Source organism: Desmodus rotundus, chromosome 12 (assembly GCF_022682495.2).
Source record: "Desmodus rotundus isolate HL8 chromosome 12, HLdesRot8A.1, whole genome shotgun sequence".
NCBI lineage: Eukaryota > Metazoa > Chordata > Mammalia > Chiroptera > Phyllostomidae > Desmodus > Desmodus rotundus.
In genome coordinates, this window is record NC_071398.1 from 48,057,818 (window position 1) to 48,084,790 (window position 26,973).

General features: G+C 42.0%; 2 protein-coding genes, 1 long non-coding RNA gene and 1 other non-coding gene across 6 annotated transcripts in view; 2 read left to right on the top strand and 2 right to left on the bottom strand.

The window, feature by feature from the left end:
- Positions 1-1,029: 1,029 nt before the first annotated feature.
- Positions 1,030-8,024, top strand: LOC128779644 (uncharacterized). The gene is made up of 2 exons (XR_008425716.2): positions 1,030-1,618; positions 2,166-8,024. It is a non-coding gene; the product is annotated as an uncharacterized lncRNA (long non-coding RNA).
- A 1,830-nt stretch (positions 8,025-9,854) lies between these two features.
- Positions 9,855-10,045, bottom strand: LOC112321295 (U2 spliceosomal RNA). Its single transcript, XR_002976524.1, has one exon. It is a non-coding gene; the product is annotated as a U2 spliceosomal RNA (small nuclear RNA).
- Positions 10,046-12,071: 2,026 nt separating this feature from the next.
- On the top strand, positions 12,072-24,058 carry LOC112321279 (zinc finger protein 675). Its single transcript, XM_053915870.2, has 5 exons — positions 12,072-12,554; positions 14,873-15,024; positions 17,159-17,285; positions 20,215-20,288; positions 20,921-24,058. Exons 2-5 carry the CDS (start codon positions 14,908-14,910, stop codon positions 21,974-21,976), a joined length of 1,374 nt encoding a protein of 457 aa, XP_053771845.1. The 5' UTR covers positions 12,072-12,554; positions 14,873-14,907; the 3' UTR covers positions 21,977-24,058.
- Positions 14,023-26,973, bottom strand: part of LOC112321251 (zinc finger protein 93) — a 54,817-nt gene continuing 41,866 nt past the window's right edge. The window contains exons 6-8 of one of the 3 annotated variants that reach the window (XR_011650646.1): positions 20,384-20,417; positions 16,829-16,936; positions 14,023-14,766 (exon numbers count right to left, since the gene is read on the bottom strand). Coding sequence is in view for 1 of the 3 variants with exons in the window: in XM_071219922.1 (XP_071076023.1) it covers positions 14,728-14,766 (39 nt within the window). In the remaining 2 variants the exon portion in view is untranslated. The remainder of the gene's footprint in view (positions 14,767-16,828; positions 16,937-20,383; positions 20,418-26,973) is intronic. The other 2 variants (XR_011650647.1, XM_071219922.1) reach the window with 2 other exon arrangements.

The following is a 26,973-nucleotide window of genomic DNA, read 5'->3' on the forward strand; positions in this document are numbered from 1 at the left end:
AAGGGCCAGGCCAGTGAGGAGATGAATGGGGGGGTGGGGGCTCCATTCCACCTGGATCTCCTTGGTTATAAACGTTCCTTGGTCATTCACTTATCCACACAATTATTCCTAAAATTTGCACGAATTCTTTTCAAAATAAGTATTTCGGTGATCCCACAATGATTAAATTTTAGCTAAGATCTTTACCACACAATGTGACCTTCCCTCTGGACTCTCACCTTCCTCAATCTATACAGGAGGACTTTGGGATGGAAAAGGGGGCGTTCTGGGGAGGAGTCTGGGCAGATTCTCTGTGACAGGGCAGGGGACCTGAAAGGAATCCGGGCTAGCTCAGTGACAATTAGAAAGTGAGTGAGTGCCACCTTGTGGAACTGCCGGGAAGAGGCCTGAATTCCATGGGTTCTGCCTCCAAAGATTCTTTTCCAGGTTTAAAAATGCTACCATGAAGTATGGAATTTCCTCAGAAAACTAAAAATGGAACTGCCTTTTTACCCAGCAATTCTGCTGCAGGTATTATACACTAAGAGCCCTGAAACGCCAATCCAAAAAAACCTATACACCCCAATGTTCATAGCAGCACAATTTACAATAGCCAAGTACTGGAAGCAACCGAAGTGCCCATCAGCAAACGAGTGGATCAAAAAACTATGGTACATTTACACAATGGAATTCTACGCAGCAGAGAGAAAGAAGGAGTTTATACCCTTTGCAATGACATGGATGGAACTGGAGAGCATTATGCTAAGTGAAATAAGCCAGGCAGTGAGGGACAAATACCAAATGACCTCACCTTTAACTGGAACATAATCAACAAAAGAAAAGAGCAAACAAAATATAACCAGAGTCATTGAAGTTAAGAACAATCTAACAATACCCAGAGGGGTGGGGAGAAGGGTTTTCAGGAACTGCTATAAAGGACACATGGACAAAACCAAGGTGGAGGGTGGAAGCAAGGGAGGGAGGTGGGTTTGGATGGGATGAGGGGGAGGGGTGGGAAGAAAATGTGGACAACTGTAATTGAACAATGTTGAGAGCTAGGAAAGAGGGCTAGCCAATTTTAAGCATTGCTAAGCAGAAAACCTCTTGAAGGTCACCAGAATAGATAGGGGAGAGAAACAACATTGTTGGCCAAAGTAAGGGTAAAGGTAAACAATATGTGATTTGCAGAGGGCTTATTCTGAGTTACAGCCAATTAGAGGGCCATAAAACTTTGGGTGCCAGACTCATCTCGGGTCTGGACCCTTATCTTTAAACTGAGGGTACAAATTAAGTGGGACAGACAGATGGTTCTTATCAACAGGAGACAGACAGATAGTTCCTCCTGACCCCAGAGCTATGCAGAGATAACCGCAACTCCCACTTTTGTAACTTGCTTGCTTGCTTCTCACCGTATAAAAGAGCTAGCCTGTGAGCGTTCGGCGCGACTCCCCTTTGCAGCCTTAACGGGCACCCTGGGAGTTCGCCCCTGCGCAGGTAAAAATAAAGTACCATCTAAGTGCACTCCACACGTCTCCATTTGATTTTCTGCTCGCGTACGGGATACAACATTTGGAGGCCCCAGCGGGATCTCCCTTTTGGGAGTTTTGCTTTCGGAGACTGGGTGGACAGTTCGAACTCAGTAAGTAATTTGTCAGGATCCTGTTTTGGTTTTGGTTTCAGTCCTCCGGAGGCTTTGCCCTGAGGTAGTAGGCAGGACGCTGCCGGAACCCTACCCAGGGGTTCGGAGAATAGTGGGACGCCACTTCCGAATATAGGTTTTGTCTCTGTGCCGCGCGGCCTTGTCGTGTTTGTCTGTGTTATGTTGTCGGAGGTATGTTATTAATGTAGTGAGAATGAGAGTGTGATTGTGTCTGTGGCTCCACCGGCATCAGCCTACGGAGCGTGCGTGGGCCCCAACCTGCGGTTCCTTAGTCTGTCATACGGCATAACGGCTGGGAGTTTAACCCGAATTCTACGCGGGCAGCCTTAGCTAAGACAGACCTAAGTCCTCGCGAGAGGAGAGGCCAGGCGGGCGAGGCGAATATCCTCCGACCTCGTTAGCTGTTTGTCTCGATATTGTGCTTGTCTCAGTTACGTGAAACTAACCCTTGTGAAAATGGGCCAGCGGGAGTCCACCCCCGAACTCCCCGCTTGATTGCATCTTGAATAACTTTTCTGATTTCCAGCGTCGTGCACGCGGCTACGTGAGCGTGCAGCTCGATCCGGAGTTCCTGCGGACTCTTTGCCAGCTAGAGTGGCTGACTTTTGGTGTCGGATGGCCTGCAGAGGGGACTTTCGACCTCCCGGTATTGTTTGCAGTTCGGGCCACAGTTTATAGAGCCCCACACCCCGATCAGATAGTTTACATCAATGTGTGGGTAGATATAGCCCCAGACAAGCCAGGCTATATTCAGAAATGTCTAAGAAGGAGTGCTTCCCGCGGAAGAACGGTTCTGTTAGCCGGGGGAAGAGGAAAACAAAAAGAAATTCCCGGAGCCCTCCGCGCCTAGAGGGCGGAGGGTGCCTAAACTCTACCCCCACCACTACCAGGACCTGGGGAGGACATGTTAGACCCCTTGAATGCGCTCCCTCCCTACCCTAGGAGGGAAGTGCCGCATTCTACCCAGCCGGAGGAGGGAGGGACACTCTCGAGCCCTCCTCACACCCGAGGGGGAACTAGAGAAGGGGAGGAGGCTCTAGTATTCCCAGCACCTCCGGCACTTCTGCCACTCCGTGAGGCACCGCCCAGACCGGGTGCCCCTGCTGGAGCACCCCCTCGGTTGATATATGTTCCTTTCTCCACTAGTGATCTGTATAATTAGAAACACCAGAATCCCCCATTTTCTGAGAAACCGCAGGGATTAATTTCCCTACTAGAAACTATATTTAGGACTCACCAGCCAACCTGGGATGATTGTCAGACTCTATTTACCTCAGAAGAAAGGGAAAGAATTTATAGGGAGGTTGCAAAGATTGTGTTGGGAGAAGGGGAGGGAGGAATCTCCCGCTGCTTTCCTAGAAAGATTACTACAGGCAGGTGCGGTAGTTCTTAGGAGCAATAGGATAGTGCCGCCTCTGGATTCTAGGGTTTGCAGAATTGGCCAAGCCTCTCCATGAACTTACGAGGGGAAAAGAGGGAAATATAACTTGAACTGAAAAAGAGAACCAAGCCTTTGAGGCGCTAAAGGCAGCTTTGGTATCTGCACCTGCCAAATTTAGGAAAGCCGTTCCAGCCGTTTGTGGCAGAAAACGGAGGCATTGCAAAGAGAGTGCTGAGCCAGGCTTTAGGACCCTGGGGAAGGCCCGTGGCCTATTTGTCCAAGAGATTGGACCCAGTAGCCTCAGGGTGGCCAACCTGCTTACGAGCTCTAGTTGCCACAGCCATGCTAGTGAAGGAGGCCAGCAAGCTCACCCTTGGACAGAATTTGCAGATAATTGGGGAGCATCATATAGAGAGAATTTTGAAATCCTCTCCTGATCGCTGGTTGTCTAATGCACGGCTAACTCAGTACCAGGTGCAGTTGCTGAATTCCCCATCAGTCCAGTTCCTGAAAAGTGCCGCCTTGAATCCAGCCACCCTGCTTCCAGCCCCTGATCCAACCATCATGCATAGCTGCCATGAAATATTAGAGCAGGTCACAGGCATGCGCCCAGACTTGCGGGATGAGGCATACAAAAAACCAGAGCTCGCTCTGTTCTCGGATAGCAGTAGTTTCCTTAAGGAAGGGCAGCGGTACACGGGGGCTGCGGTAACCACGGAAACTGAAGTCCTTTGGCAGCAAGCCCTGCCAAAAGGAACTTCAGCCCAGAGGGCGGAGTTGATGGGGCGTTTGCAAGGTCTAATCTTAAGAAAGCTGCAGGATATCTCTGCATATCTAGGGACTTTGAGTAGAAGATGCCTGTACTGGTAGGGACTTTTGGCTGCCACGTACTGAGTTTAAGTGCTGAGTTTAAGTACAGTCCTTCCCAGGGTGGGAAAGGAGCAGGGATTAAAGGTAGACTGTAGTTAAATCTGGATGGGCAAAAATATGTAGAAAGGTTGTGAAAGTTTTAAACCTGGAGGAAAGGAAACCTCAACTACTTGTTTTCTGGTTTTATGGTAATGTAGTTTCATTTTGCTTCCGTTTCTAATCAGAAACCCCCTGTATCTGAAGACCTAGTTAGGGTCACCTGAATACCTAGTGAAGGTCGCCTGTAACCGGTTGGAGAGAATGCCTTTGCCACTCAGGACCCAGGAAGGGTCATTTGGGCCTGATGTGTGTTTCAGCCTGAGGCAAAGGAGCATGTCTCTGCCAAGAGACCGGACCTGAAGGGCATGTCTCTGCGGAGGCTCCAGTAGACGCACCGGTGCAAGAGGATGCCTCTACCTGTGTGCTGTTCTTATAGAACTCCGTCTGTGTTTTAGATTTTGTTCTGTATCTTCTCTGAAAAGAAAATTGAGGATTCCAGGGATAGTTAAAACTTCACACTCTGTAGGAAAGTGAACAAGGGAAAGTGCAAGATATGTAAATGAAGATGTATGAAAGGATACAGAAGGTTAGTGGATGTTGCAGAAGGTCTATGGGAAGCTGTAAAGATAGAAGAGGGTTTGTAAAAAGGTGTGTAAAAGGTTATAAAAGTTTGTGAAAGTTTTGGAAAGAAAGTGTGTGGGGCCAGTAATAGAAGGTATAAGGCATAGAGATGCAATCTTAGTAGATATCAGAAGGAAAAGGATTTTCCTTCGCACTTGGTATTTTTCTCCCTACCTGATCCCTCCAGAATTTGGCATTCTGAAGGAGTGAGTAATGACATAAGGTTTCTCTGCATAAATCCATTAAGACCAGTCATTAATAGTTTGTTAACCGATGCTTTGACTGGAATGTCACGCCTGAAGGAGGCATGTCTGGGTTCTGGTTGTCACCAGGAAGCCCCGAGGAACTGGGATTGACTTGAGAAGCTAGCAAAAGCCCACAGGAAGAAGCCTGGCACCTTGGTTGATTGTGTGGTTCGTGGCAGTCTTTCCAGGGAAGGAACGAAGGTTGCTTTCCTGAAAGATGGATAAAAAGGAACCTGTAGGCACAACGAAAGCCTCAAGGATTTAAGTGAAACAACTGGTACAGGTGAAGCCAGGTGGCAGATGTGTGGCTCTGCTTCTGTGCCCTGAGGGGCAGACTGAAGTCAGTCTAAAGGTTCCCTGAGTGAGTTCCAGCGAAGCGAACTTAAAGATCATAGGCGATCCAGGCTGCTCTTGGTGTGTTTATGCAAACGAACAGGCAGAATTAAACGTTGGACTCAAAGTAGTCTCTTTAATAACGATGAGGGTGCTCTTAAGGAGAAAAATCATGGTCTAAGGAAAATCACAATGCTCAGTATTGGATATAGGAATCATGCAGCTGTCTTGAAAGTTTGCTTTCATTTGAAAGTTGAAACTGGGTTTGTAATATTACCGAAGATGTTCAATTTACAGGCACGAAGGGCCTGTCAAATTGCCATTGCTGTATGTCATCGCAGCAAGGGCCTTGCAACTGAATGTCTTCCCAAAAGACAGTCTCACCAGCATAGAGACTGGCTTGGGAGTGGTTGTGTAAATTAACCTGCGTGTTCCTCCTTCTGTTTTCATAGGGCGTGGGACTATGGCCTCACTACCTGAGAGAATGGTTGCAATATAGGCCTCACTTAAGGAGCCCATCTTCATCATCTACCCCTGAAACTCAACTAGTTTGGTTAAACTAGGTAGTTGGGTTGGTAAAGGGTTTGAGAGATCTGTGGGCTTCACTTCAGAGCTTATCTTCCCTTTTCTGTCCTAATAGCCAAGACAGAAAGGGCCCAGAGATCTGAAAGGAGAGAAATCCTGATATATTCCCCTCAGCCTGAGTGAAGTGTAGTGAGCCACAGGGTTTTGGATAGGTGTAGCATGTCTCATACACCTTCCCTTCCTCCAGATAAGCCATTCTTTACCTAGGTGCCTGCCTTTCTGATTCGGTAATTATGATTTAATTGTGCCTTCCAACTCTCTTGCCAAATCTGTCACCTCCAGAATACGACGAGGATGCCAACTGTCCAGTAATGCCAGCCTTTGGACACCGAGCTTGCAACTTCGCAGTGACAGCCAACTGACTTGGATTAAATAAGGTCCTTCCCCTTACAGGAAAGGACTACCTCCGTGCTGCACCCCCTTTCAGGGCACCCCTGACCCAAGGTTAGGTAGGACAACGTCCATGTCCAGCCGGAAGCAGTTACAAGAAGATGAGACCTTCGCCCATTGTCCTTTATATAATTATAAAGGGGTTATATATCTGAAAGGAAGGATTGAAGCAGGGTGCAGCCAAGAGGAGGTCCCAGGAAGGGATTTGTAATAGGGTCCAGAACTCAAGGTGTACCATTCCTAGGCCCCTTACTCATAATTCTTCTGGGGATTAAGCCTAGGGCCTTGCATCCTACAGACCCTAGTTCAGAATCTAGAAGCCACAGTCACTCGTACTGCAGTAGCTAAGGTGCTGGCCCTTCAGAATTATCAGCATCAGTACCAGAAACTAAGGCAGTTTACTGATACCCAGAACTATGGCCAGCTCTATAGTGATGCTAAAGGAGCCGAGAACAACTTTTTGCATCAAAAGGGGGGAATATAGTAGATAATGGTTTAGTTAGTATGCTGCTCCCAGTTACTATGCTGCTTCCAGGTTGCCCCTGGCTGCTCACTTACAGGTTCAGTGAGCCCAGGTGGCACTAAGGGAACCTGTGCTCAGGTTTGGGGAGGAAGTGAACCCCTAGGCTCTATAAGCTGAGCCTGCATGAATATTAGGAATTGGATACTAAGCCATGTAGGTACACCACCATTTTAGGTAAGCCGATTATAGAAATCGTTGTTTAACAACAAGGAACATGACCCACTCCTCCGAAAAGAATCCAGGATTACTGAAAGCCCCTGAGGGTATTTGGTTTATATGCCTCCAAGGAATATATCTTTGTTTGCCACCAATTTCTTATCAAGAATTTCGTGTAACTGGGTACATAATTCCCCAAGTGTATCTCTATGCAGGAAACCCAGATTTTGTTCTCCCCTCTAGGACTAGGAAAAAAAAAACTCCCCTTCTTATACCCATAGTAGCCACTGTTAGGATCTTAGGGTCCCCCGCACTCAGTGCTGCAGCCCTCATTCGGGAGATTTAGAGTTAAGGCAGCTTTTGCAGACTTTCTCTAAGGACATATCTCTGCTGCAAGATCAGGTAGCTGATTTAGAAAGACTGGTAGACTCCTTAGCAGAGGTAGCTGTCCAAAATCGGAGAGGATTAGATGTATTGTTCTTAAGGAAAGAAGGATTATGTGCAGCATTAGGAGAAACTTGTTGCTTTTATGCTAATCATTCAGGGATAATTAGAGATAGTATCAAGGTCTTAACCCAGAGACTAAAAGAATGAGAAAATCTAGAAGAACCAACGCAGGAATCTATTAAGATGTCCCCATAGTTGACTACCCTGATTTCCTCTATTAGTGGGCCTTTATTAATTATACTCCTCTGTTTAACCTGTGGCCCCATCATTAGTATGATTCAAGGATTTGACTCATAAGTGCCAACAAGGAAATGGGGGAATGTTGAGAGCTAGGAAAGAGGGCTAGCCAATTTTAAGCATTGCTAAGCAGAAAACCTCTTGAAGGTCACCAGAATAGATAGGGGAGAGAAACAACATTGTTGGCCAAAGTAAGGGTAAAGGTAAACAATATGTGATTTGCAGAGGGCTTATTCTGAGTTACAGCCAATTAGAGGGCCATAAAACTTTGGGTGCCAGACTCATCTCGGGTCTGGACCCTTATCTTTAAACTGAGGGTACAAATTAAGTGGGACAGACAGATGGTTCTTATCAACAGGAGACAGACAGATAGTTCCTCCTGACCCCAGAGCTATGCAGAGATAACCGCAACTCCCACTTTTGTAACTTGCTTGCTTGCTTCTCACCGTATAAAAGAGCTAGCCTGTGAGCGTTCGGCGCGACTCCCCTTTGCAGCCTTAACGGGCACCCTGGGAGTTCGCCCCTGCGCAGGTAAAAATAAAGTACCATCTAAGTGCACTCCACACGTCTCCATTTGATTTTCTGCTCGCGTACGGGATACAACAAACAACAGTAAAATAATTTTTTAAAAATGCTGTTGTGAAACCAGAAAAGTTGGTTTTTGTTTCTGGGTTTGCCACCACTAGACCCAGGCAGAAATTGACTCTGTATGGGCGGCTTTATTTAGATGGCCAGCGATCTGAGAAGACTTTAGGTTATGTATCCGGAAAGAATGTCTTACATTTCATTTCAGGCCAGCCCTTTCTATAAAGAGGGGAAAGGGGTTCAGTATTCAGGGGAATAGTTAAGCAGATAAAAGCTGTAGCATTCTTTTATCTGTGACCTGGGCGATAGTTTTTATCTGTTTTGTCAGTGGGTGTCTCTCCCTGGAGTACAATGGCTCAGATACCATCTTGATAGCCTGCAGTCCTCTGGAGGCACAAAGGTAGAACTGCTTATGGTCTCCTGGAGTGAAGTTAGGTCATCCCTTCAGTTCCCGAAACAAAGCTTTTTACAAACATTGATTGCAAAGCTTATTAGCCATTACCTGAAACTAAAATGTTTCCACCATTTGAGTCTCCCTTCATTCCTCCACTGTTAGTTTAAACTATCTTATTCCTATGAGATCCATTTCATGTGCAAATACTCATTTTGTTGTAGGCACATATCCTGTCATTAGACCATCTGGTAGGGGGCTTAAGAATACATTTAATTGCAGATCCACATAAGGGGGCACACTGTATGTAACAAAAGCTATGATAGAGCACAAAACACTTTTTAGCACAGTTGACAAAAGTTGCACTCTCTAGTTGGGGCAACATTAGGGACTTTTTTTTTTTCAAACTATAAGACAACATTTATTTAGAAAGTTACAGAGGTAGGCTGAAAAGAAGTATTCAAAGTCATGAAAAGCAAGGACCTACAATCCTAGATTATCCAGCAAAACTATCGTTTAGAACAGAAAGGCAGCCCTGGCTGGTGTGGCTCAGTGGACTGACTGCTAGCCTGAGAACCAGAAGGTTGCTGGTTTGATCCCCAGCCAGGGCACATTACTGGGTTTCAGGCCAGGTCCCCAGTTGGAGGTGTACAGAGTCAACCACACATTGATATTTCTTTCCCTCTCTTTCTCCCTCCCTTCCCCCCTCTAAAAAATAAATAAGTAATATATTTTTTAAAAAGAATAGAAAGGCAGATAAAGTGCTTCACAGACAAGGTCAAGTTAAAGGAGTTCATCATCACCAAGCCCTTATTATATGAAATGTTAAAGGGACTTATCCAAGAAAAAGGAGAAGATCAAAACTATGAACAGTAAAATAACAACAAACACAACTATTAACAACTGAACCTAAAACAAAAACAAACTAAACAAACAACTAGCAGAGGAACAGAATCACAGAAATGGAGTTCACATGTAGGGTTATCAGCAGGGAGGGTGGGGAGAGAATGGGGGAAACAGGTACAGGGACTAGGAAGCGTAAATGGTATGTACAAAATAGACAGGGGAAGGTTAAGAGTAGTATAGAAAATGGAGAAGCCAAAGAACTTATCATAACCCATGGAACTAAGGGAGGGGGGGAATGCTGGAGGGAAGGAGGTATAGGTCAGAGAAGGATAAAAAAAATGGGATAAACATAATAGCATAATCAATAAAATATACTTAAGCCCTGGCTGGTGTGGCTCAGTGGATTAAGTGTCAGCCTGTGAAGCAAGCAGTTGCTGGTTCCATTCCCAGTCAAGGCTCATGCCTAGATTTTGGGCCAGGTCCCCAGTGGGGGGCATACGAGAGGCAAACACACAATGATGTTTCTCTCCCTCTCTTCTCCTCTAAAAGGGAATATATAAAATCTTTTCCAGTGCAACATTCCCAGAAGTACTGCAATTCAAGTCGATGTGATGGAGAGGGCAGAGCTAGTTCCTATTCCATCTCCCAGCTCCAAAAATCCATTTAATATAATGTTCTCGGATAGACGATGTATCAGATATTAAACTGATGAGAACAGATACTACATTTGATCTTACCCAAAAGGCCAAGAAGCCATAAATGACTAAAGAAAATGTTTATATATATATATACACACACACACACTTAAAGCTATTGTTTCAGGAACTGAAGATATGACCCACCTGGAGTCCGGGACCACAAGCAATTCAACCTCAGTGCCCCAGGAGGATTGCAAGCAATCAAGATGGTATCTGAGCCATTATGCTCCAGGGAGAGACACCTTACTGCACAGAACATAGATTAAAAAACCACCCGTCAACAGATGAAAGGATGCTAGAGAGATTGCTGCACTGCAGCTTTTACATCATTAACATTTTCCATTAATCACAAACCATTTATCTACATTCCTCCCCCCACCCCATTTCAAACACCTCACCTACACTTTTCCTCTCCTCATAACAAAGGCTGACTTAAAATGAAATGCAAGACAGTCTGTTAGGATACATAACCCACCATCTTCTCAGATCTCCAGCCATCTGCATAAAACCTCCATAAAGATTCAATCCTTGTCTCTACTTCTTGGTTTCAGTGAATGCATGCCAAAATGAATGCCAACTTTTCTGATTTCAATAGCAGCATTTTTTTAAGCAGCACCTTTTTGAAAAGATCTTATTTACTTATTTTTAAAGACAGGGTAAGGAAGGGAGAGAGGGAGAGAAACATTAATGTGTGGTTTGCCTCTCACAAGCCCCCAACCTGGGACCTGGCCTGCAACCCAGGCGCGTGCCTTGAGTGAGAATTGAAACAAGAACCCTTTGATTCACAGACTAGTGCTCAATCCACTGAGCCACACCAGCCAGGACTCAATAGCAGCATTTTTAAAGGTGAAAAAGATACTTTGGAAGCAAAGCTTCTAGAAATTCAGGCCTCTATCCAGCAGGCCCATACATGGCACTGATTCACTTCTTAATTGTCACTGCACTTGCCTGGCCTTTCGTCAGGTTCCGCCTCCTGTCCCTAGCACTGTGTTCAGACTGTGTTCAGTCCCCAGAACCTTCCCTTTCCCCTCCCAGAGCCATTTTATAGACTCAGGAAGGTGATAGGCCAGGGGAAAGGTCGCAAGGGGTGGCAAAGATCTTAGGCAAAATGTAATCATTGGAGGGTCATCAAAATAGTAATTTTGAAAAGAAATGTTGCAAATTTTAGCAATAATTATGTGGATAAAGGAAAAGCAATGAACAGGAAAGGCTACGACCAAGGTAAGCCCAGGCCACTGTGACTGCTCTTTCCCTGTACTCATCTCTGCACCAGACTGGCCCTTTCCAAAACTCCCCGCTCCCCACCTTCCAGCCCCCCTCCCTCCTCCATTACCCGCGCTCTCTGAGGAGGCGGGGAGCACAGACTCTGACTCCGCCCATCCACTGACCTAAGGAGCATGCGTAGTAAGTTCCTGACGCAATAGTGGCTTGGAATAGAAACTGTTACTTGGTCCTTCCAAGTTTCGGTTTTTCTGGTTGAAATTTGAATTTTCTCAGTCCTCCCGCCTAGGCCCGTGAAGCCTGAAAGTTACTATAGACGTTGAATCCCCGCTCCCGAGCGTCCTACAGCGGTGAGTGCGGCGTCCCTGTGAGACGTTCCGCGTTCGTTTATGGGAAACTTGGGGCCTTCCGGCCCGCGGTCTCTCCACCTGCCTCGTGGTTTTCCTGCTGAAAGCCCTTTCCTGGGCAGCACCCCCACCCCACGCTCTTTAAACTCTGGAGATGCAGTCAAAGCTTGTGCACCCCTCGCCCCGCCTCGGCACTCTCGGTCCCTGGAGCCCAGATTTCGCCATGGCCGGGGGATCTGCTGACCCCACTCCCAATTTAATAGAGACCCGAATCTAAGAAAAGCACACTTTCCTTAGGGTGGGATTAGGAGGGGAGAACACGGTGTCCCCAGAGGAGATGACCTGCCCCCACGCGGAGAGGGGATTTGTGGAAGCGGGGAGGGTAGAGGGGCGGCCGAAAAGCGCCGGAACGAGGCAGTGAGGGATCCGGAGCCGGAATTAGAGAGACGGACTCGTGAGGGGGGGAGGAAGGGCCATTACGGCATCGCAGGGGATGTGGGAGGGACAGGGCCGCGACGTAGGAGTGAAAGGGTAAGTGAAAGGGAAAGTAGCCGGAGGAGGAGCCAGCGAGACGTGGGGGCAGCAAAGAGCGAGGCGCTTCAGACGGAGAGAGTAGTTCTCAGGAGACCAATTGGGAGAGCGAGACCAGAGATATAAACGGGGTTCGAGGTGACGGATCAGAGTGAGAAACAACACTTGAGAGTCAGCCAGCGGGGGACAGGAAAGACGTAACTGAGGCAGCACAGGGAACACAGACAAATGCCGGGGACGACGGGAGATTCAGAAGTATCAGGGAGATCGAGCAAGTGAAGGTAAAGTAGATTTGGATGATCAGCTGTTTGAGGGAACAGGTGTAGGTAGAGGAATACAGAAAAGGGAAGAAAGAGCACGGAAGGGGGTAGAGGAAACACAGGAAAGGAGAACAATGCAGAGAAACATGGAAGAGACCGAAGCAGTTCCTTACACCAATACGGAGTAGCTGAAAATGCGAAAACCGGATGTGAGTGAATGGCTACTTGAGGGGATGTGGAGGAAAACGTTGTGATTTGTGGGCTTGTGGCTTTATAATCTTAATTAAGTTTCACATTTCCTGAATTGTTTCAGTTTAACAGATGTGAATGAGGATTACAAATGTCCAGTTTGTAAGGCTTGTGAATTTTATAATTATTTGCTTCCAATTGCAACCCCTATTTACTCAGACATCAAAGACTTGTCTGGCAGTCATGGGTCCCTTGTCATTTTTTGGGATGGGAAGAGAGAGGTGACTTGGGAGAAGAAATGAATAAGTCTGTCAGTACATGATACTTTTCCAGGAACATTAAAAGTATAGGGTCTTTTTTCTCTTGCAGTGCATTGAATTTACTTTTATCCTTTTGCATCTCATATTGAATTTATTTTCTAAAAACTCATTGAGATAAACCATAGTCTGTTGAGTATCTGTTTTTGTGCAGGTACTCATTCACTTCTGAAGTGAGCATTGGTGAATATCTGTTACCTAGCACTTAACATTCTTTTCTAAGTATGAGGTAGTCTCAACATTTTCAAACCATAGAGGTCATTAAAAAAAATTCCAGAATAGTTTTCCTTTTAAATATATTGTGCCCAGTTTAAAATCTGAGCCCTGTTTATTTATACAGATTGTTTATCTGAGCCATACTTTGCACTGTTTATTTATAATATGTTAGAACATACATTGGTACTTACTAATATCAGGCTATTTTAGTGTGCACTTGGTAAGGATGTCTATAATCTTAACAGTCAGAAGCTATATTTATAAGTTCATCTAATGTTCAGCAGCTTTTGTCATCATTTATGTGATTTGTTGAATTAGTGACTGAGCCACAAAGGAGCTGTTCCACTCGTCTTTTCCTTTCTCTGAAAATATTAAAGGATGGACTGAATTGACCTGAAACGTAGTTCCAGAAAGCCCATCTATATATTTTTTAAGATTTTATTTATTTATTTTTAGAGGGAGGGGTAGGGAGGGAGAAAGAGAGGAAGAGAAACTATGTGGTTGCCTCTTGCATGCTCCCTACTGGGGACCTGGCCTGCCATCCAGGCATGTGCCCTGAGTGGGAATCAAACCAGCGACCCTTTGGTTCACAGGCGGGCACTCAATCCACTGCGCCATAGCAGCCAGGACGAAAGCCCATCTCTTGATTGTGTAATTTGATGGACATGTGTTCATGCCTAATATTTTTTAAAGGTTTCAGCATCAAAATTTGCACTTATCATTTAATGTTTTTAACATAATTATTTGTTTTTTCCTGGGTAATAAAAAAGACTTTTGCAATGGGAGCCTGTCATTTTAGAAGTTTCTCCCCAAAGTCCTCACAGTACCCAGAGGTCCGAGGTGTGATGGGTCTAATATGTCTGGCCTGGTGCTACAGAAAACAGCTCTGTGGGGGAGCAACATGGGCACCAGGAGTGAACTAGATCAAGATGCCATTTCATGGGCTGCATTGCAGACCTACAGGATTATAACAGTGGAGCCCTCATTACATTCCGGTCTACATGCTTATTAAAGCTATACTGTTTCCCTTCAGAGTCCTGTTAAATCACCTGAGAAGTTCTGACAAATGACATACAGTGTGTCATCCTCCACAGAGTTGGACTTCTCTGGATGGAGCATTATTGTTTAATCAAGGGCTCCAGGAAATAGTATGGTGTGTTCAGGGATTAGCAGGAAAGCTTTGGGATTTTTTTTTTTTTAATTAACAAATTCCTATCCAAGCATATGCTTGTTGATAAGAGAGGGAGGGAGGAACACTGATGTGAACGAGAAACATCAATGGGCCTGGACCAGGTATCAAAGCTGCAGTCCCGATAAGTACTCTGATCTGGAATCAAACTCACAATCTTTTCTATATATAGGATGACGCTGCAACCAACTGAGTACCAGGGCACGGCATGCATTTAATTTTTCATTAAAATTTTTTTTTTTTACTTAGTCACCATAGAAGTGGGGTCAGGGGACTAGAGACAGAGTCAGAAGAAGGACCCTTGGAGTTTAGGAGAAAGAAAGGTAAAGGTTATCTGCAGGATGAGAGGAAAAGGGAAGGGGAAGAAAAGGCATGCCTAGATGCATATGTGACAGTGAGAAGCAGGCTTTGGTCAGAGGAGGTAACAGGATGCTCTGCTGGGTTTGGGGTTCAGGAGAGCAGTGCACGTTCTCATAGGAGTTTTTGGACATCTGTGGGTGGAGACAGCACCTAAAAAGAAGAAAAAAGTCACAGTGTAGTCTCCATGTAGGAGCTCTTTGTTACTGACTCTGCTGTGACAAAGGACAGGAGAGAGTGGCCTTTTCATCATTTCCAGGTTCTTCTGCCTGAGTGTGGTGGAAGGAGATTAAAATGGCTGTGCTGAGGCCTTTGAAGGCACATTGTCAAAATGCAGGCGTGACTCCTCAGCATGTCATCCCAGGAGAAAACAGCCCACAGCAGGAGCAGGGTGACATGGCTGCTGCTCAGGTAAACAAGGTGTCCTGGGTCAGAGGCTGTGTTTGCTTTTCCTCCTAAAATCAGTTTATTAAGAACAGGCAACTTTTATTTCTCTCTTTCTAATGTTCTCGCCTCGCGAGGTGGTTTTTATCTGCTTATTTTTTTTTCTTATGATTCTCAAGGTCAGCAGTTTATATATTTCTCTCCATTGTACCAGAGCCTTTTCTGCATTCTCTTTATCCAGTTTCCTCAAACACATGAGGAATTCCCATCCTGAATTAATGACCTTCAACTACTGAACACATCCCCTCTGACAGATCAGCCTGGAAGGCACCAATGTCTAACATCCTGTTAGGATGAGCTCAGAGGGTGGGATATCAAAAAAGAAGGTAAATGTAGGCTTTAAATTCATGTGGCTGCAGTATCAGCTCTAAACCAGGGGTAGGAAAAATGCACATTTTACTGGTCAGCATAGCTGAAAGAGTTCTGACAAAGGAGAGCACACACTGCTTACTACTTCAGTACCAAAAATCTTGCAGTTTAAATGCACTGCAGTATTTGTGTAGAAAAAAATATGGAAGGTACACGTGCATTGACATTTGCAAAATTTAATGTTCATTTATGATCATTTTCACATACTGATTTATATATTTTTATTTTTGCCAGTAATGTCACAGCAGTGGTGACATGTCCTCCCCTGTGCCTCAGTCACCTGATATCCATTCTTCCAGTCTACCTGATAGGCAACTCGCTGGTGTGCTCTTCACTATTTAGTTAAGAGCTTCCCTTCGTCATTAATGAGGGTCCAGCAGGGAATTACTGAGGGATGTGCCCAAAGCATCACATTTCATCTGGAAACTCCCCTCTTCTTAGTTTCTTAGTTTCTTTTCCTTTGGGAAATGAAGGCCATCCATTCATTTCCTAGAGATTATTGGCTTTACGGGTGGAGGATTTAATTAATCAGATCTCCTTCTGTAAATTTTCGTTATATTCCACACATGTCACAAACTAACTCTACATTATCCGGTTTCGTGTTTTCAAGACTTTACAAGAATCATATTAATGTCTCTTCAATTCAGTTAAATTTTTAAGTATAGCTTTCCACTAATGGTACCCAGAAATATTAAAAGGAATAAAAAACTAACACTAGCTTTAACTTCTTTTTATCATCATGTGCGTTCCTATACTTACTGTATTTATAAAACACAAAGGGTACCATCCACAAGTAGTAGTAGATTTATGAGATTTACACAATGGCAAAATAATCTTCATTGACATGAAAATTTCTATCACATTTCATTTGTACTTAGTTTCCATATGTATGTTGTCTGTGAGATACTTAGTCTTTGTACTCTTAAGATGCTTTCATTCTTCTGTTACAGAAACTGCCGTGAACATTCATGAGGTGTTCAGTATATTGCCTGTTTTTTTTTTGAAAAGTTGTAGATCAACTTTGAGTAAAAGTCAAGGTCTGCCCTTTATGTTTCAGAAAATATTCTCGTAACAGAAAGAATAATCTTGTTCTAAGATTACATGTACAAAATTTTCAAATCAAATTGTGGTCCTGTGTTTCTTATTTATTTAGAACTGTAAATCTTACACAAGTCCTTCAGCTCTATGTCATGTGTGAATTATTTTATGTTTTCCTTTTTGTGTTATTTAGAAGTATGGCACCTGACCAAAGACATTGCTGTCACTAATAAAAAGTGAGCTTATTAAAGATGTGAAAACACAGGCCCCATCCCAGAACTTCTGAATCGGAATCTGTATTTTTACAAATCTACAGGTCTTTGTTGTCTGAATTAAACGTGAAGTACGTACACTTTCAACTCACCATGCCTTTTCCAGCTGGGAAAGATCCACAATTGATTGTGAACGATAAAACACAATACTCAACAATCCATATACCTGTGTCCATTCCTTCATTTCAGAGTTTGTTTTCCTAAAAAGAAAAGTGTCTGCAGTGGATTTGTGAACCTGTGTCCTCATTTCTCAGTATTATAAAAATACATTAGAGAATATTTTGGGTCAGTAGAGAAGGATTTTATGAGATAATTCAGGGTACTGTCCTAGATCAAAACCACTTTTCCTAACACTGTTTTCATGTTGGGTGACAGTATGAAGTTGGTCTATGGCTCCAATGTAAATGTGTCCTTTTTATCAGGGATCGTTGACCTTCAGAGATGTGGCCGTAGATTTCTCGCAGGAGGAGTTGGAGTTCCTGGACCCAGCTCAGTGGAAATTGTACACGGATGTGATGTTGGAGAACTACAAGAACCTGGTCTCCCTGAGTAAGGATGACTTCCAGATTTCCTGCTCAACCTGCAGAGTTCTGTTTTCTTTTATTTTTCTTTCTCATTTGTCTGTTATTTGCTTTGTTTGCTTTTTGGTGTTATAATGAATAGACAAAAATGTCAAAATTTTTTCCAGCCTAGCTGGTGTGGCTCAGTGGATTGAGTGCCAGCTGGCAAACTGAAAGGTCACTGATTCAATTCCCAGTCAAGGCACATGCCTGGGTTGCAGGCCAGGTCCCTAGATGGGGGCGCTCACAAGGCAACCAATAGATGTTTTTCTGCCTCCCTTTCCCTCTCTCTAAAAATAAATAAATAATCTTTAAAAATGTTTTTTTATACCTTTTCATTTAATAGGTTTAGAGTTATTAGCTTTATGTTTATATCTTTTCTCCATTATGATTTAATATTTGCATACTATTTAGGTAAAGGGTCCAACTTCACTCTTTTACATACGGACATGTAACTTTCTCAACACTATTTGTTTATGAAAATATCCTTTTCTTATTTTGTGGTATAAGCACTCTTGTTGGAGATCTTCTTTAGTTACAGCCAGAAATATTGTATACTTTATTTTTGTTGATTACAGAAAAAGAAGGGAGGTAGGGAGACAAACATTGACTCGCTGTTCCACTTATTTTTGCATTCATTGGTTGCTTTTTGTATGTGCTCTAACTGAAGATCAGACAAACCATTTTGTATATCGGGACTGTCCAATCAACTGAGCTGCTCAGTCAGAATGAGAATACTTTTCTTAATTTTTAGAATAAGCACACTTGTTGAAAGTCATTTAACCTTATCCAGAAGTTGTACGTAGGCTCTTTAGTCCACTGTGCTTTATTATTTACATGTGTCTTAATGTCTGTAATACACTTTTTTGATAACAGCAGCTTTGACATGTTTTAAAATCAGAAAGCATGATGCCCTTAACTGTATACTTTATTTCTATAATTATGTTGGTTGCATGGTGCCCTGTGTGTATTAATTTAATTTTTGTAAATAATTTATTTAGTTTTAGAGAGAGGGGAAAGGAGGAAGAAAAATGGAGAAATACTGATATGAGAAAGAAACATCAATGGTTGCCTCTCACATGTGCCCCAGCCTGGGCCAAACAATAGACCCAGGCACGTTCCCAAACTGGGAATTGAACTGGCAACCTTCAGATTGGCAGACCAGCACTCAGTCCACTGAGCCACACCAGCCAGGGCTGATAGCAAATTCTTGTAATGTTTAGATCATGTTGGGTATGACTGAGGCCTTACACTACTAGCATTCCAATTTAGGACCATGGGATCAATTTTTTTTAAGTTATTAGCTAATTAATTCTGTCATGAAAAATCTGCATAATCACCACCAATAAAGTCCCAGAAGATTCTTTACTGCTTCTTTTTGCCAGGACCAACATTGGCCTTGGCAGTTGCCTTGACATTGTTCATTGTGCTTTTGCATTCCTAAGGTCTATTTATATGAGCCACATCATATAAGTCTTATGTTTGGGGATGGTATTTTGTATGATTTATCAAATCATAAATCATAACAAAGCCAGTTGTCTTCCACCACCAAAATGGGTTCTGAATCGAAACACAGAGATGACGTCTGGTGTGGTCATACACATTTTGGCTAGTTTTTCTTGAATTTCTTTATTGCGTGTTGTTGACTTACCAGGGTGGAGGATGTTCATGACCATGTGTTTCTGGTGAAGTGGTCTATTGGTCATGAGCATCCTGCTCCAGATAGTTACTGTGTCATTCAGGATGGCAGTTGATATTGAAGATACCTGCAGATTTTTCATTTATTGATTTCTTAAGAACTATGACCAGCAATGTTTTATACTTTCATCATACATGTCATGCATGTTTTTCATGAAGATTAAGTCCTAACATTCTGATTTATACCAATGATAATGCAATTACATTCTTGGGGGTTTTTTGTGTTAATTTCTGTTAATGTAAAAAAAACAACTAACTTCATGGGCTGCTTTCATATTTTGCAGTTTGAAAAATGTTTCATTTCATTTTTTTGTAACATGGATTCAGTATGATTTTGCAGTACACAATTTTGTCATCAGTTAACCGAGATCATTTTTTTATTTTATTTTTTCGTTGTTGTTACCAGGCTGGGGGTACGGAAAACATTTTAAAGCTAGAACAATAAATTTTAAACTGACAGCATCAGTTGCATACAAAAACTGTCTACTACTTGCCATTTATACACCTCTACCTACCTAAGTTATTGGTATCAAAATATATCTTCTACGTTGTGTATATTATAACATGGATGTAAGATTTTATGACTCGTATATTGAAAGTTATTTAGGAAATATTGAAGTGACTTGTGTTTGATCATTAGACCATTACTATTATATTAGTGCATATATTTATATGCACAAAAAATTTATATGCTTATAAGGCTTAGTGTTATTTACGATTTTACTTATTACATCTAGAAAATTTTTCGAACTCATTTTTCATAGGGCTGGTCTAAAGGTGAGACGTCTTGAACGTTTTGGGGCAGTATTATTGCCAAAAGTAAGCAACTGTTTCTTCCCTTTTTTAAAAAAAATTTATTTAATTTTAGAGAAAGGGGAAGGGAGGGAGAAAGAGAGAAAGAGTAATATCTATGTGTGGTTGCCTCTTGCATGCACCGTACTGGGAACCTGGCCTGCAACCCAGGCATGTGCCCCAACTGGGAATTGAACCAGTAACCCTTTGGTTCTCAGGCAGGTGCTCAATCTGCTGAGCCACAGGAGCCAGGGCTGTTTCTTCCTTTTTGGTGTGATTTTTCCTCATTGTACCTTTCTTGGTTTTGCTTTGAACACTTTACTTCTTCTGAAGTACTCAATAATGTAACTTATTCAGTAATTGTTTCTCATTTCAATGTACATTTACCTGAGTGTCATACCTGTGATCCTTTATTTTCTATATTTCAGCTATGTCATCTGAACATGATCAGGCCTTGTTGCAAAAGCCAGGAATAGAAGATTTAATCTCTAAAGTAATACTGGTAAGATACAGATTTTGTGCCTTTGATAACGTATTGAAAGCCTAATAAGAAAGTGTGAGACAAGATGAAAGAATGTTAAAATGCACAGAACTTACTTGGGATAATTATTCATCATAAAGTCCTTTTTACCTAAAGAAGTGAAAAATAGAACACATTTGGGAAAACTTCCACTTTAAGTCAGTTACATTTGCAGATTCATGTGTTTCCCAAATTTATAAGTGTATATATTACATATATACTAAGGAAACAGTCTTCTAAGTGCACATATTGTTCTAAAGGCAGTCTGGAAAATCTAGTAACTCATAATTTGTTGTGTGAATGATCATTCAATTGTCTAAAATGGAGAGTGGGATTAAACTTTCAGTTAATAATTTGTAAAACTTAGTGAATTCTAATGCACATATAAAATTTCAGTGTGATCAGTTTAGCCATCCCTTTATTAAGGAATTACTATACTTCATTGAGAAATAATGTTTTTCTTCAATATAAAATTTTCATGAACTTGGGAGTGGTTTTTAATATAGCCAACATAGTTTAATAGGGATCACAGAATGGTTATTTTGGAATAAGTGTAAATGATTAATGAAATTATAGGTGTCACTAAAGACCTCTTTGTCTTCATTGATTACCAGAGTACATGTAATGAAGACAGAAGTTACCAGTGCAATGAAGATGGGAAAATTTTTAACCACAGGTCAAATCCTGACAAACATCAGAATACTCATCTTCCAGAGAACCATTATGAAGGTGAAAACATCTTTGACCAAATGCCAAATCACATTATACATCAGGTTATTCCTATTGTGGAAACAACAAACAAACCAAGGAAATATGTCAAAATTTTTAAGCAATCTTCAAATAGTACCAAACAAAATATTCCTATTGGGAAGGAAGTTTACAAATGTTTACCGTGTGAAAAAGTGTTCCATAAACTATTTAATCTAAATAGAGTTAAAATCTGTACTGGAGAAAAAGATAAATGGGAAGAATGTGATAAAACATGTAATTGGCCTTCGGGTCTTCCTCTAAATCAGAAAATATATACTGGAGAGAGGCCCTATAAATGTAGAGAATGTGGTAAAGCCTTTAGCCACTCTTCCAACCTTAGTCAACATAAGAAAATTCATTCTGGAGAGAAGCCGTATAAATGTAGAGAATGTGGTAAAGCATTTGGTCGCTCCTCAACCCTTGTTGAACATCAGAACATTCACACTGGAGAGAAGCCTTATAAATGTACAGAATGTGGTAAAGCCTTTTGCAACTCTTCAAACTTCAGTCAACATAAGAAAATTCATACTGGAGAGAAGCCTTATAAATGTAAAGAATGTGGTAAAGCCTTTATCCAATCCTCAAACCTTACTCTGCATCAGAAAATCCATACTGGAGAGAAGCCTTATAAATGTAGAGAATGTGGCAAAGCATTCAGCCAGTCTTCATACATTAATCAACATCAGAGGATTCATACAGGAGAGCAACCTTATATATGCAAAGAATGTGGTAAAGCCTTTAGCCAGTCCTCAAAGCTTACTCAACATCAGAGAATTCATACTGGTGAAAAGCCTTATATATGTAGACAATGTGGGAAAGCCTTTAGGTTTTCCTCCTCTTTTACTAAACATAAGAAAATTCATACTGGACAGAAGCCTTATAAATGTAGAGAACGTGGTAAAGCCTTTATCCAATCCTAAAACCTTAGTCTGCATCAGAAAAGTCATAGTGGAGGGAAGACTTATAAATGTAGAGAATGTGGCAAAGCATTCAGCCCGTCTTCACACATTAATCAACATCAGAGAATTCATACTGGAGAGCAACCTTATATATGCAAAGAATGTGGTAAAGCCTTTAGCCAGTCCTCAAAGCCTACTAAACATTGGAGAATTCATACTGATGAAAAGGCTTACATATGTAGACAGGGAAAGCCTTTAGGTTTTCTTCCTTCCTTACTAAACATAACAAAATTCATACTGGAGAGAAGCCTTATAAATGTAATGAATGTGCAAAAGTCTTGCCAGTCATCAAAACTTAGTACTCATTAGAAAATTCATAATGGAGAGGAATCTTAAATGTATGGAATGTGGCAAAGCCTTTAGGGAGTCCTCCACCCTTACTCAACATCATAGAAGTCATGCTGGTGAAAAAGCTTTGTACATGTAACAAATGTGATAAAGCCTCTATCCACTCCTCAGCCCTTATTAAACTTAAGAGAATTCATACCAGAGAGAAGTCATGTAAATGTAGGGAATATACCAAGTAATGAAGTTGTCCTCAACCCTTACCAGTCATCAGAGTAATCATACTTGAGAAAAGTCTTACAAATGTGGAGTATGTGGCAAAACCTTTAATCCTCAAAATTTACTCCACTACCTGTCTTTCATACTGTAGAGAAACAATATAAATGTAGTGTGTGTGCCAGATCTTTTAATTGAATGCTGTCTTATCCAACATTAAAGTATCCATTCTTTAAATAAACTATACAAATTTAAGAAATGTGGCATAGCTTCTAATCTATGCTGAAAATTTACTCAACATTGGAAAATTCATGCTGGAGAACAAAATAATTTGAGGAATTGAACAAAATAATCATTTTTAATCATTCAACATCAGGCAGTATGTACATTGGACAGGAAGCCTTCAAAATAGAACAAATTGGTGGAGTTTTTAATCCTAATTTTTAACCTCTCAATACTGGGTAATTCATACTGGAGACAACCTGGCAAATCCAAAAAATGTGGCTCTACCCACTCATAGACCTTATTCAATATGAGAATTCATTCCAAAGAAACAATACTAATGAAAAGAATATTGAACCTGTTTTTTCAACATTCACAGGTTCTTTGACATGTGAGAATTCATACTAGCAAAAAACTTTAAGAAAGATGGTTATGGGAAATAGCATATATGGACCTACAACCGTATTGTTTATCAGGGAAGGTACAACAGGTTGAATTCTATGTTCATAGTAAAGAATAATCTGCTTTTGTCCAAAATACATCGTTCACAAGGCCCAAAGACTTATACCTGAAAGTGGCTTTGAAATGTAAATACAGAAAAGTATGTAATTGAAACAATTACAGAATGTCAGTGAATTCACAGTAGGAAGTTAATTGTTTTTGGCTATTGTTGTAATTAGAATACTTGTTATAGAGAGTCATCCAAAATTTAAAAACAGATCATTACTTTTAGTGTGCTTGAAAATGTCAAGGGGTTGGATGTATGGATATGTGTGATTACTTAGAATATAAACTATTGTAAGTCCTGGCTGGTGTGGCTCAGTAGTTGAGTGCCGGCCTGTGAACTAGAGTCACTGGTTTGATTCCCAGTCAGAGCACATGCCTGAGTTGCAAGCCAGGCCCCCAGTAGGGGGCATGTGAGAAGCAACCACACACTGATCTGTCTCCCTCTTTCTCCCTCTCCCCTCTAAAAAGAAAGAATATCTTTAAAAATAAATAAATTTGTATATTGACATTATTTGAAATATTTTGAGAACGAATATTAATGTGATTCTAGTCTCACATCAATTGATGTGGCTATGTTTTTATTCCTGGTGTGTGTGTGTGAAATCACAGGGTTGATTGTGGTGTCTTAAAGATCTGTCAACTCTTGTATATTAGGTGGGCTGCACTCATATTTACCTTTCAATGGAAGACTGAGGACATTGTTAGCACAATGTATGAAGAAATTCTAAATGAAATTGCTGTTTTTGATTGACTGACTACAGTGTTCTGTGTCATCATGGAGGGCATCTTATTTTGCATTAAAGTATGAGAGTCTACCTTGGTCCTGGCTGGCTCTGGGGGAAGAGGCCTAACTTGTAACTTCACAATTTAGTCTAGCGTAGTCTACAGAGCAAGGTCAGGGAAGGAACATGGAAGAGGGATGTCAGATCTCAGCCTGGATCACCCCACTGATGTACCACTGCCTATTTGCTCTTTCCACGGGGGTGACACACACATGATGTGAAGCTTATGCCCAGAAGTGAATTCTTGCTCTTTCCTCCAACTTGACTCTCCTAGCATTTCCATCATCTCATTTAAGGGCAGCTTTGTCATTTCATCTTCAGGCTCAACAGTTTGGGATCTCACACCATGCACCCAACCTACAGGAAATCACTTAAAATACAACCAGAAGCCAAAACCTACCAGTACCTCCACCACCACATACCACTTGCTTCCAGCTTTGCTCACCTGTAGTAAACATCTAACAGAAAAAGAGGACAATCTTTTCAGAAAATAAGGTGCACTGAGTTCTAACTCAGCTGTATACTCAACTATTGCTTTTCTGTTTCACAAAAGTAAAGCAAAAATGTTTACAATGACCCGCCAGGTTGCACAAGATCTAAACCCTCTATTTCTCTGACCTTCCTTCAATGACTCCACTCCCTCCAACATAGATGAAAGGGAAATTTGTGCTCTAGAGAAAACTTACAGAGTAAATGGTTATTAGAGGAATCCCAGGAACTTCTATATAACCCCAGGAAAGGTGGACACCAGGAGTGGGAGGAAATGAAGTGAGTGGGGTCCTGGCATTTTTTCCCTAGCTGTGCATAACTTTTAAGTGGGCTACTCAACCTTACTTAGCCTCAATTTCTCAGTGGTTCCAAATCAAATGAGATGACAACATAGTCACCAAAGATGCTGACTTAGACTGGCTCCTTCCATGCCTGCTTCTCTCCCAAGATGGACAATAAAATCTTGCATCTAAGATGACACATAAATTATGACATGCAGCAGTCAGAACCATGGAAACTCCAAGATATGAAACCTCTTTAAGAAATAGTAGAAATAGTTGGCTCTTTCGTTTCACAGAGGACCATAGTGCTTTTATCAATAAATTCTTATCTAATTGAGAACTTAACAAAAGATATAAAGGTGAATACAATGTCATACACAAACCCTCATGAATAATCATCCTAGTGCCAATGGAGGCTGAGCATATTCCAGGCACTGGGCTAAGGGCTGAACACGTGTCCCCTGGCTGAACCTTCACAGCAAGGTTCAGAGTGACAGCTGAGGTTCCTTATCTTGATTAAGGCCACACAGGGAGCAAGTGGCAGCTGGGATTCCAATGACCATTCAGTTTAGTTCTGTAGCCTAAGCTGCAAACCCAGGGCCACTGGCAGGTTTCGGCAGTCTGTGTGCTGCACCAAGGGGCGCACGGGAGGGACAATGTGGGGATGAAATCCAGCCCCCGGCAGAGAACCCTGGTACTGGGTACCTTCTTAGAGGAGGACACATTTCTCCAATAACCTAGAAACATCGCATGTGTTGTAAGCATTCTGAAGAAATAAAAGGCATCCAAATTGGAAAGAAGTAAAACTGCCATTATTTGCAGATGACATGATACTCTATATAGAGAACCTTAAAGATTCCACCTAAAAACCAACTAGAACTGACAAAAGAATTCAGTAAAGTAGCAGGAAACAAATATTTAGAAACCACTTCCACTTCTTAAAAAAGATTGTACTTTTTTATTTTCAGAGAGAGAAACATCAATGTGTACAAGAGATACATTGAACACTTGCCTCCCGCACACCCCGACTGGGGACCTGGCCTGCAACCCAGGCACATGCCCTGACTCAGAATCCAAATGGCAACCCTTAAGTTCACAGGCCGGCACTCGCTGCACTGAGCCACAGCAGCCAGGGCAACAATTGCATTTTTATAAACCAATAATGAACAGACAGGGAAACTAAAAAAAAAAAAATCCCATTTACAATTCCATCAGAAAATACCTATGAATAGCCCTGGCTGGTGTGGATCAGTGCACTGCGTGATGGCCTGCGAACCGAAAGGTCTGTTCAATTCCCAGTCAGGCACCTGCCTGAGTTGCATGCAGGCCAGGTCCCCAGCTGGGGCCGTGTGAGAGGCAACCAATCGATGTATCTCACACGTTGATGTTTCTCTCCCTCTCTTTCTCCCTCCTGCCCCCTCTCTCTCTAAAAATAAATAAATAAAATCTTTAAAAAAATGCCTTGGCTGGGCTGGTGTAGAATCACTGGTTTGAGTGCCAGCCTGCAAAGGTCACTGGTTAGATTTCCAGTCTGGTCACATGCCTGGGTTGCAGGAGAGGTCCCCAGTGGGGGGTACATGAGAGGCAACCACACGTTGATGTTCCTCTCCCTCTCTTTCTCCCTCCCTTCCCCTCTCTAAAATAAATACATTAAAAATCTTTTAAAAAGAGAAAAAAAACTAGGAATAAATTTAACCAAGGAGGTAAAAGACCTGGACTTGGAAAATAAGAAAGTGAAGGAAGAATCCAGAAGAAGTTACAAAATAAATTGAAGCATATACCCTGCTCATGGATGGGAAGAATTAACATCATTAAAATGTCCACACTTTACAAATCAATCTATAGGGTCAATGTGATTCCTATCAAAATAATTGGCATTTTCACAGAACTGGAACAAATAATCCACAAATGTATATGGAATCACAAAAGACCCCAAATAGCCATAGCAATCTTGACAAAGAAGAACAGAGTTTCAGGTATCTCACTATCTAATATTAAGCAATCCTACAAGGCTATAGTAATTAAAACAGTATAGTACTGTAATAAAAAGAGATACACAGTTCAATGAAACAATAGAATCCAGAAACAAATCCACAGGTATATGGTCAATTAATCTATGACACAGGAGGCAAGAACATGTAACGGGGTAAAGAGACGCTCTTCAATAAATGGTGTT